The 12,148-nt window shown below is 34.1% G+C and overlaps 1 protein-coding gene across 2 annotated transcripts in view; it reads left to right on the top strand.

The window, feature by feature from the left end:
* Positions 1-12,148, top strand: part of SPATA16 (spermatogenesis associated 16) — a 252,692-nt gene that overhangs the window by 81,393 nt on the left and 159,151 nt on the right. For both annotated transcript variants that reach the window (XM_054483031.1, XM_054483032.1), the window contains exon 3: positions 10,229-10,374. In XM_054483031.1, the coding sequence (XP_054339006.1) occupies positions 10,229-10,374 (146 nt within the window). The remainder of the gene's footprint in view (positions 1-10,228; positions 10,375-12,148) is intronic.

The raw sequence follows: 12,148 nt of genomic DNA, 5'->3' as shown, positions 1-12,148 counted from the left end.
CAACGAATTTATATATAAGAAAAAGTAAGATAAATGAGCTAAGTATTCAACTAAAGACATTAGCATACTATCACATTGGAGATGAAGAGAAAAAGAAAATAACCAAAAAAAAGACATTAGTAAAAGAAGTAAGAAAACAAAAACCTAAGGAAAGCAAAAAAGGAAAAAAAAAAAAAAAGCCAAGATAAAAGCCAAAACCAATGAATTAGAAAGCAGAATACAAGACTTAATCAATTAATCTAAGAGTTTGTTGTTTTTAGAGAAAACACAATAATCAAACCTTCCGCAATTCTAGTTAAGAAATACAGTAAACAAAACTACAAAGTGCTAAGAATGAGCCCCAGGGGATGACAGCACTCGCACACAGGCATTCGGAATGTTCTAAGAATATAATGTTCTCTACTGTAAGGACAGATTTTAAAATGTGAATAAAACCTATGATTTTCTAGAAAAATATAAATTAACAAAATTAATGCAAAATGTGGAAAACCTGAACAGAATGATTAAAAAGAAAAAAAAAGAGGTGAATGGAGCTGGGCTTAGACTTTTTCAACTATTTTAGAATGTTTCAGAGTATTTAGAAAGATGGCAATCTTTCCAATCTTTCCAGTTTGTTTTATAAAGCTAGCATAAGCCTGATAACAAAACATAACCTTATAATAAATGACACATTTTTAAAAATTAATTATATATTTACTAAATAAAAGTAAGTGAACAAATTTAGAACAGCCTAATTTAAAAGGAATAAAATTTATGAGCAAACAATATACCCATACCCGTGGCTGATAAACACAGGTGACTGAGCTAGTAATTGATTTTGAGGTGAGGTGCCATTTTTGTCCATCTAATTATCAAAGAAGAAATAGAGTAAAACACTGCTAATATCTAGTGTAGGTACTAGTATACAGAAACAAGAACTTTTACCTTGTTGTAAAAGTGTAAACCTTTTCTGGAGGGCACTTTTCTGATGTATATTCTAAAGTATTAATATTTTCTGGATTCAATTGTATACTCCTGACTCAGCAACTCCAATATGTAAGCATACATTATAACAGTTGGAATATAACAATTTGAAAATGATCAAACCTGTGGGCAAGATGTATACACACGGCTGTTCATTGTACATTATGTATGATGCTGAGACTTTTCAATGGCACTAGAAAAATTTCTCATTAGGGAAACCATTAAATGGAGATCTAATAAAATTATGCAGCCACTTATAATAATGATATATATATTTATTAACATGAAATAGTTCATGATATATTCAGAGAAGCAAGTAGATTACATAGTAGTATGGATAACAATACCATCTCTGTAAATGGATGGATAGAGATAGATAGAAATTCATATAGATAGAGCCACACTATAGATATAGATATATCCATGATAGTATCTAATGGTGGTCCCTTTTTAATAATAGAATTTTGAGGTTTTTTTCTTTATACTTTCTGAATTATCTAAATTCCTAACAGGTTGCTAGAGTTTTTTTCTCTGTCTGTCGTGAAGAACTAGTTCTACCTTGTCGTATTTCTGTCCCAATCTGTTGTGGACCAATACTTTGTTAAATATAGGAAAAATGAAGTAAAAATAAGACACAAAAATACAAATTCTATTTTTTTATTATGAGATTTAATAGATGTAAAGTTTTTCTGTTGATTTGCTATAAAAGTTTATAAACGCTTACTCTGTTTCTGTACTTAATGTGGATCTGTAGTTCTTGGAATGGCACTGTGTGGCTCTGGTCCGTGATTAAACGCACAGACTCTAGGGCCAGATGTTTGGGGAGAATCCCACTTACTAACTTAGCAGTATTTAAATGTTTGCATTTATTATCACTAGCATTGGCTTATAAAATGAACTATAAAGTAAATAATGAAAATAAAGTGAATAATACAGCCAACAATCTTGAAACACTCTCCTGAAAGAGGTGAAAAAAATCAGAAAGCCTAATAGGAATAATAGCGGTGAAAGATGCAGCTTAAGAATTATTTTCTTAAGAAAGAAAACACTATAGGCCAGGTACGGTGGCTCACGCCTGTAATCCTAGCACTTTGGGAGGCCGAGACGGGAGGATCAAGAGGTCAGGCGATCGAGACCATCCTGGCTAACACGGTGAAACCCCATCTTTACTAAAAATTACCAAAAAAATTACACGGGAGTGGTGGCAGGCACCTGTAGTCCCAGCTACTCGGGAGGCTGAGGCAGGAGAACGGCGTGAATCCAGGAGGTGGAGCTTGCAGTGAGCCAAGATCTCGCCACTGCACTCCAGCCTGGGCCACAGAGCAAAACTCTGTCTCAAAAAAAAAAGAGAAAAGAAAACACGATAGTTGAAATGGTACCAATAATCAGAGATGTAACTGAAGAAAACTTTTCTAAGTTAGAAAAATAAATACATGAGTATGCAAACACAGAAGTTATATTTTTTCAAATACATGAAAATAGAACATATGTGGACTCACGGTAGTAGTAATTTTGAGTTATAAAAAGAAAAAAAATACTACACATTTGGGGGAAAGGAAGAAACTTCAACATAAGAAGTTATTTTAAATTATGCCTGGTTTCATTTAAAAAGCATTATTTTTTTTCTTGTCTGCATGGGAAATACCATAATGTAAATGGCGATCTATGTATTTACAGAAAAAATGATTATGCCCCAAAAAATGTATACTCAACCACATTTCTTTTTCTTTTTTTGAGACAAGAGTCTCACTCTATTGCTCCAGGCTGGAGTACAACGGCACAATCTCGGTTTACTGCAACCTCTGCCTCCTGGGTTCAAGAGATTCTCCTGCCTCAGCCTCCCTAGTAGTTGGGGTTACAGGGGCCCGCCACCACTTCCAGCTAATTTTTGGTATTTTTAGTAGAGACGGGGTTTTACTATGTTGGCCAAGCTGGTCTCGAATTCCTGACCTCAGGTGATCCACCTGCCTCGGCCTCCCAAAGTGCTGGGATTACAGGTGTGAGCCACTGCGCCCGGCATTTTTTACATGTCAGCAACATACATTCTCAACTATTCATGAGCTTAGGAAAGTTACCATCCACATTTGCTCTTTTTGAAAAAAATTACTTGGAAATAAGGGCTAACAAACTAAAAGATCATTAAGAAAAACAAAAACAAAAATGACAAAGTCGTTATACAAAAGGACTTGCCAATTTCCTTCTACGAATATCACTAAACACAATCCTCATTTTAGAGCAAACGTCCTAAAACAACAGACATAATAATGAAGATGTGGAGGGGCTGATGTATCCTTCTATAATGGCTTGTGAATGCAACTTCAAAACAAACCTCATTATGAGTTGTTATTCCTTATTATAGAAATCTATCTATAATTTAACACAGTAAAACCTTATGGAAAATTCCTTCCTTTAGATATGATTTATCCTCTTACCCAAAACCCCAGTTAAACATGATTAAAATTGTCCTGAATAAAAATAAAGGAAGGAATAAAATTAAATACATCTAATTTTTAACATTATTATTTTTAATTAAATTTTACTTTAAGATAATTGTAGATTCATAGGCAGTTGTAATACAGAGAGATCTCATGTACCGTTTATGCAGTTTCTCCCAGAGGGAATATCTTGCAAAACTAGAATATTAACACCAAGGCAATCCACCAATCTTAAGATTTCTCATTTTACTTGCACTTTCACTCTTGTATATGTGTGTGTATTATGTCTGTGCAATTTTATGACATGTAAATATTCATATCCACCTACCAAATTCAAGATACATTACAGTTCCCTCACTACAGGATTCATTTTTGTTGACTTTTATAAACACAACACCTATGCAGTCCCTAGTTCTTCATTATCAATAATCCGTTCTCAATTCCTATAATTGTGTCACGTAATCATATTGTATGTAACAGTTTGAGATCAGATTTTTTTCCTCAGCATATTCCCTAGAGATTCATTCAAGTCATTGCATGGATCACTAGTTGGTGCCTTCTCACTGCAAAGTAGTGGTCTTAGTATGGATGTACCAGTTTTTTTAATCATTCATCCATTGAAGGACATCTAGATCACTTTCAGTTTGGAGCTATTATAAATGAAGTTGCTATGAACATTCTTGTACAGATTTTTGTGTGAATATAAGAATTTCTCTGGAATAAGTGCCCAGGAGTGCAACTATTGAGTTTCTCCATATTGTCTTCTCTAGTGACTGTACAATTTCACACTACTATCAGCAACGTAGGACGGAGCAATCCATTTTCTCAACATTCTCAGTTTTTGGTGTTGCCACTATTGTTTTATTTTAGCCATTGTGTAGGTGTGCAGTGATACCTCATTGTAGTTTCAATTTGCATTTCTCTAATGAATAACGTCAAACATTTTTATGTGCTTATTTGCCATATGTATGAAATGGTTGTTCGTGTCTTTTGTTCACTTTCAAATTAGATTATTTTGGGTTTTTTTACCATTGAGTTTTTATTCCATTATAGTCAGAGAACATGCTCTGAATTATTTCAGTTTTCTCATCGTGTTGAGGTTTGTTTTCTAGCCCAGGATATGGTCTATATTGGTGAATTTTCTATGGGCATGTAAGAAAAATGTGTATTCTGCTAGTGAGTGGAATGTTTTACATATGTGTTTTCTTTCTTTTTTCTTTATTCTTAAAAAAAAGGACACATGTGCAGAACGTACAGGTTTGTTGCATACGTATACGTGTGTCATGGTGGTTTGCTGCACCTATTGCCATGTCCTCTAAGTTCCCTCCCCTCAAACCCCACCCCCCAATAGGCCCTGGTGTGTGTTGTTCCCCTCTTGGTGTCCATGAGTTCTCAGTGTTCGACTCCCATTTATGAGTGACAATATGTGGTGTTTAGTTTTCTGTTCCTGTGTTAGTTTGCTGAGGGTGATGACTTCCAGCTTCATCCATGTCCCTGAAAAGGACATGATCTCATTCCTTTTTATGGTTGCATAGTGTTCCATGGTGTATATGTACCACATTTTCTTTATCCAGTCTATCATTGATGGGCATTTGGGTTGGTTCCACGTCTTTGCTATTGTAAATTGTGCTATAATAAACATACGTGTGCAAGTGTCTTTATAGTACAATAATTTATATTCCTTTGGGTATATACCCAGTAATGGGGTTGCTGGGTCTTGTGTTTTTTATTCATATATATAATGTATATATGTATGTATGTCAGTTACATCCTGTTGGATGATTGTGTTGCTCAGATCTATCTTTACTTGTTTTCTTTCTAATATTTCAGTCATTTGCTGAGGGGGAATATTGAAATCTTCAACTATAATTGTAACATGTAATAATATAATTATAATTAACATGCTTTTATTGTCCAATTTAAAAAAAGCAGAGCATATGAAAAAGCAGTGTAAAAATTATGTTGATATATCTTCTATTATGACACAAAAACACAAAATGTATAGAAAGAAATATGGCAAAAGTTAATGGCAATTATATATATGGTGATAGGGTTATGGATAACTTTCTCCCCATCTTTAGATTTTTTTATAATTTCCAAAAACCTTAAAAATTACCAACTGATGATTATATATATCCTTATTTGTAGACATTTGATGACTCAAATAATGCCAGCCTTGTCCAGATTTATTGTTCTTCTAAATTGTCAGGGATCACTGAAAATTTTATTCCAGTGATACAGTGAGGAAACACTCATCAGACAGAATTTCAATAAGGGAGAAACTATCAGCAATATTAATCTGGATAATGATGATCCTAATTTAAGAAAAATGTGTGGTTGCATTTTTAAGAATGTGGCTTACCATATATTATTTAATATTATTTCTGCAACTAATGTGGTTTATGTTATTTGTATCTGTTTTTAAACAAACCTTGAAATCCCTTTGTGCACAATCTCTAAAAGTTAGATATTTATTTCTTAAAAGAACTTTGAGAAGCCTTATTAAAATTTGAGCTTATGATTCCAATCTAGTACTGACATTTCCTTTTACTATTGTTATTATTATTATTTGAGACTGAATCTCAGTCTGTCGCCCAGGCTGGAGTGCAGTGGTATGATCTTGGCTCACTGCAAACTTTGCCTCCCGGGTTCAAGCGACTCTCCTGCCTCATCCTCCCTAGTAGCTGGGAATACAAGTACCCGCCACCATGCCTGGTTAATTTTTGTATTTTTAGTACAGACGGGGTTTCGCCATGTTGGCCAGGCTGGTCTCAAACTCCTGACCTCAGGTGATCCGCCTGCCTCGGTCTCTGAAAGTGCAGGTATTACAGGCATGAGCCACTGAGCCAGGCCTGAAATTTCATTTTTAACATCTAGGTTCTTATCAAAACAACAGCTATACTCATAAGAATTTAGACTGCATTTTTCCTTAAATATTTACTTTTAATTTGTCCATACTGTATTCAAAAATATTTTAAGGTTTCTTTTGAAATAAAAAGTTAACTCCTAACTTAATTTTTCCTACTTAAAAGTCTTCTCAGTGATATACTATTTCAGGTAATTTAAAAGTTTTTATTCCTTATCTCCATGACTTATTTCACCAAAGATTTAAATTATACATTTCTGGACAAACACCCTTTGTTTTAAGGTGAGCAAAGTCATCCTTTCTAGATTTAAATAAATTCACACCACACTAAATTTCTTCATCTTCTGGAGAATTAACTGCTCAATCTATATAAATGTCCATATGGAAATTTTAAAATTTAGTAAAATATCTGAAATGTGTTTCACGGTTCTGATGCCAACATTTTGTCTACATGTACCCATAACTCTACCTTTAACTTTAACACATTGTTTTAACTGTTCGCATTATTGCAAAGCTTAATTCAAAGATGTACTACTTTGGAAGAGAATAAATAAAGCAATCTTCGATACAGTAAGTAAAGTTGTCAATCTTACAATACTTGATTGGTAAAGCAAGAATTCAACAAACATACATAAAGCCTACCCAGCAGGCTGCCTATTTTCTGATTTTAACGTGAATTGAAAAATTATCCTTGTCTTTCACTGCTGTCTTTCAGCTTGGTTTCATGAAGTATTCTCATTAGTGCGTTAAGATAGATCATTTTTATTTCTTTTCTTGCCTTGAATCTTATACAAGTAGAGACTTTTCACTTTCTCTCAGTGTTCATAGACAGTCTTTACTATTATGAAATCTGAAGGTGGCTTCCTCCTGCCTGCCATGAAGAACCTGAATGTCCTCATGGAAACTACTCACTGAATGACTTCCACATTATCCCATAAAAAGTGTGTGGGGCGCGGTGGCTCACGCCTGTAATCCCAGCGCTTTGGGAGACCTAGGCAGATGGATAACCTGAGGTCACGAGCTCAAGACCAGACTGGCCAACATGGTGAAACCCCGTCTCTACTGAAAATACAAAATTAGCTGGATGTGGTGGCACACGCCTGTAGTCCTAGTTACTTGGGAGGCTGAGACGGGAGAATCGCTTGAACCCGGGAGGTGGAGGCTGCAGTGAGCCGAGATGGCGCCATTACACTCCAGCCTGAGCAAGACAGAGTGAGACTCTGTCTCAAGAAAAAAAAAGTGTGCCTAAAAAGAGGCTCTTCCACATCATCACATCAGAGAGAAACAAGGATAGGAAGGGGCAAATGACCACATACAATGTATATTTTGTTTCTTTTTTAAGATTTTATGTGAAGAGGAGATTTGAGTAAGATTTGAGGAAACAAAGGCTGATTTCATTTAAAGACAAAATTAATTGAGCCAAGCGCCGTGGCTCCTGCCTGTAATCCCAGCACTTTGGGAGACTGAGGCGAGCAGATTACTTGAGGTTAGAAGTTCGAGACCCAGCCTGGCCAACATGGTGAAACCCCATCTGTACTGAAAATACAAAAATTGGCCGGGCGCGGTGGCTCACGCCTGTAATCCCAGCACTTTGGAGGCCAAGGTGGGTAGATCACAAAGTCAGAAGACCGAGGTCATCCTGGCTAACACGGTGAAACCCCGTCTCTACTAAAAATACAAAAATTAGCCGGGCGTGGTGGCACTTGCCTGTAATCCCAGCTACTTGGGAGGCTGAGGCAGGAGAATTGCTTGAACCCGGGAGGCAGAGGTTGCTGTGAGGAGAGATTGCGCCACTGCACTCCAGCCTGGGAGACAGAGCCAGACTCCGTCTTAAAAGAAAAAAAAAAGATAAAATTAATTGAGAAGATCTGGAATGTTAATATAAGATATGGATAAATAAAACTACATACTTTCTACTAATTTTGTTTTCTATTTATTTGTGTTTTATAGTCATGTCATACAAAAATCTTTCTTTTGTGGAAAACTCTGTTTAGGTATTTCTGGATCCTGTGGGATCAGATTGGCAGAAGAAAGGAGATGCTGTCGCAAATTGCCATCTTCAAACTATCATGCTTTCTAAAATTATGTTTTAAAGCCTGTTTACAGCCACACTGACACTTCTGAGGTCAGATTCTCTAGAATAATTACTAAATCTGGGTTAAATGTTTTATCTATTTTATTACCAACTTTATCAGGTGACCTTCATGAAGCATCCAAACTTAGCATTGACTGAGGTCATTTCCAGTGTATCTTCCACAAATAGTCTTTGCTAATTTTTTTCAAAATAATTGAGATTAGCGTTTTATGTATTCTGAGAGCCTTTAGAAAACATGAGTAAAAGTTGACACTTTTCCAAAAAATTATTTGTGTGTGGAACCCTTATATTTTATCATGTGCATATTATTACTACCAGAAAAGGGGTAATAGCTTAAATATCTAAAGATTTATTATAATTAATAATAAAAAGATTTACATGTCAATAGAAATAGGCAAGGAATAGGAAAGGGGAATTTATACAGAGCTAAAAATAAACAAGATTTATGAAAAAATCCTAATCAATTCAAATTAAAATGTAAAGAGAGCAAACAACTTTGTCTGGCAGATAGTAGATGCTCAGTAAGTATTTTTTACTAAATGAAGAAAATAACATATTTCATTCATCTAACTGACAAAGGGTTTTAAGAATAATATGAATCTCCAGGATTAATAAGATACCCAAGCAAAAGAAAACAACATTAGGTAACTACCAATTCAGACTGTGGATACTGAACATCTAGATTCTAGATTTATTTTTTAGCCTTTAGTCTTTTTTAGCCTTTGCTAAGAAAGTAAATGCATTTTAGAACAGAATATAGCCACAGTCAAATAACAAACTGCATTTTAAAAATGACAATAGCATTAACATAAATGGCAAAACCATCTCAAGACTTAACCTATAAAAGAAAATTTTATTTTAAACTATGTCATTTAAGCAAACAGGATTTAGAATACAATAAATTTTATACTAAAGGATATATAAATAAGTATTAACTGCAAATATTACTATCTCTGGCAAGAAAATTTCCCCCAGTATATGCATAGATGGAAGTAGAAAAGAGCAAAAAGGCGATATCCTGAATAAGGTCACTGAACATAGATAGGACTTATTTTCCATCAGCCTTAATTTCAAGGAACAGTAGAAAACTCTGAGGGGAAGAAAAAGTGCTGATCTTCCCTTGTCATATTATCGACACTTGGTAATGTTTGGGGTTCTCCAAAAAAAAATTAATTATTTTCTTTCTCTACAGTTTATCTATGATGCCCAGAAACCACTGACTTCCTGGAATTTTTATTAAGAATTCATATTCTTGCCATGTTTTTCAGATACTGTGTCCTCTGCCAATAAATTCTAATAAATTTTCACTTCTTTTCTTTCAATAACATACTAGAGAATATGATTCAGACTCAAATTAATCACCGATCATGTTAATGGCTCCTAGGAGTTTACTTCCGATACCGCTTATTACATTAAATCAAACTTGATAGTGTGCTAGATCATTGCTCAGCTGGGTTTTCATAAAAGCACTGGTATTTAATATGATTTATGCCTGGCTTTCTGTTAATATCTTTGGTTATTGTGTGCTTTATTTTTAAAACAGACATTCTTAGCAACTGGCACTCCTTTAAAACCTATCATACTTTTAAAATATTTTACAGGAAAGATTTTACAGTAAAATGTGTACCTTATTTTATATTATAGTCACTTAATAGTGAACAGGAACAATTTATTTAATTTATAATCAAAATATTAATATTTTAGTTGTAGTTTGGAAAAAGCATCATATATACTTTTAACATATATGCAAAACATATAAGCAAGCACAAGCAAAACATATATAAATAAAACATACACATGTTTTGCTTATTTAAAAGATAAATTATATGAAAGATTATTAAGATGTTGAAAGTACTATATTTTTTAAAGCTTTGCAGCAAAGGAGCAGTTCTGGGAGAACCATTTGATGCACCTGCTGAAGATATAGCAAGCGTGGCAAGTTTCATTGAGACAAAGCTTGTTACCTGTTATCTACGGATGAGGAAACCAGATCTTGCCCTGAATCATGCACACAGGTAAAATCATACACTAGTAAGTGCAAGTAAATGCTGTTCATGCTAGTGGAGGGTACTATCTGAGCTTGCCTGATCACCTTCCATTTTATTTCAATTTAAAGAAGAAACAAACATTTATTTACTGCTTGGTTTATGTCAAGTGAGGCAATCATGGAGACCACAAAAATCTCAAAACCTACTGGAAGAAATAGAGACACAAGAAACTATTCATAATGCAGGGCAAAACTAAAAGGCAGACAACTGCAGAAGCAAATTGCTGCGGGAAGAAACGAGGGAGAGAATAGGTAAGTAAGGGAGGTGGTATTGAAAGGTAAGAAGGATTGTCAAAATTGCAGTTGTGGAATGGTAGAAGGGAATTCTGACTGTGAAGTATGAGCCAAGACTTGAAAGTTCATGGCTTATTTGGTGATCACATTAGCTGATTCAAAGGATCCTTTGGACAGCTTTCCAAAGGTATGAAATACTTTTTATCTCTGTCCTTAAAATTTTCTTTTTTATATTTCTATCCTTCTTTAGAAGTATGTATCTGTGTGTCTCTATATGACTTCCTAGAATCCCCAGTGTTACCCAGGCCTGTCTTTTCTTCTATAAAAATGTACCTCTCCTACATTTTATGTTTTAGGGGCCTTTCTCTCATGGATAATAATCAGTTTTAATCTGCAGCAAAGATAAAGTGATTATATTATGCCTTTCAACAACGCTTTCCTTGAAATTGTGATGTCTCTGTCTCTCCCTGCCTGACTTTGAGCAATTTACCTAGAACTTTTGTGTTGTTCATTTTCTCATCTCACATCCTGTACTTCTTTTGGATACAAATGGCAAACTAGTATCAATATGAACACGTAATTCCTGCTTTCTTAATAAACAACTGGGGAACATGATTATCAGTTATATTAAGACTCATTTGTAAATGGGAGATTTATTAGTATGGTAAAAGTCATTTACAAACTCACATCCACTAGGATGTACAAGTTGTTTCTACCCAAGATTTTTCACAGCCCTAGTAGTGAACTTAAACTTGACCTCAAGAACCTACAGACAACAAAATCACATTGAAATTCACAAGACAACCTGTTTGAAAGCCATTCTCCCTCTTAAGTAAACTACAAAACCTAGAGGCAGATTCCCTTTGACATTAAAAGAAAATTTTGCTCCCTATATTATCTGGAAACATTTTATGAAACCATAGTTTTAAAAAAAAATCAAGATATATGGTCTGTCAAAGAATTTTGTTCTATTTCCATTTGAAAGAAGAAATATTGGAAAAGTAATGTGTATTTCAGTATGTCAAAATATTGCAACTTTTGGGCTATCTGGGTGATTTGTGGGAAAAATATTTGAAAACTATTTACAGACTAAAAAATATTTGATCATGCAAAATATTTGATCATGCAATAGCAAAGAACATAAATAAGTAAAAATTTTAAAAATAGAAACGAACATTTGAAAGCTATTTATAGACTTCAAAATATTCAGAAAATCCATAGGCATACATAAACAATAATAAATTGAGATGCACTAAAGGTAATTATACCTCAACTTCTCCATGGTTATAATCACAAATAAAAAGGGCCACCTACATGGCCTACATTTTAAAAGAAATATTTCTTGGATATCAGAATATTTTGATGAATTTTTGAATCGTATTTAATAATAAAAGGGTTCCAAATGGCATGGTCATGTCAAAATGTAATTAATTCAATGTTATTAAAAATAAGTAACAGTCTCTGGTAAACAAGAATTCAGTAAAAAAAAAAAAGTAATGAGAACAAAA

This window comes from Pongo pygmaeus, chromosome 2 (assembly GCF_028885625.2).
Source record: "Pongo pygmaeus isolate AG05252 chromosome 2, NHGRI_mPonPyg2-v2.0_pri, whole genome shotgun sequence".
NCBI lineage: Eukaryota > Metazoa > Chordata > Mammalia > Primates > Hominidae > Pongo > Pongo pygmaeus.
Note: the sequence above shows the minus strand (reverse complement) of the source record. Positions and strands in the feature narration are given on the sequence as shown.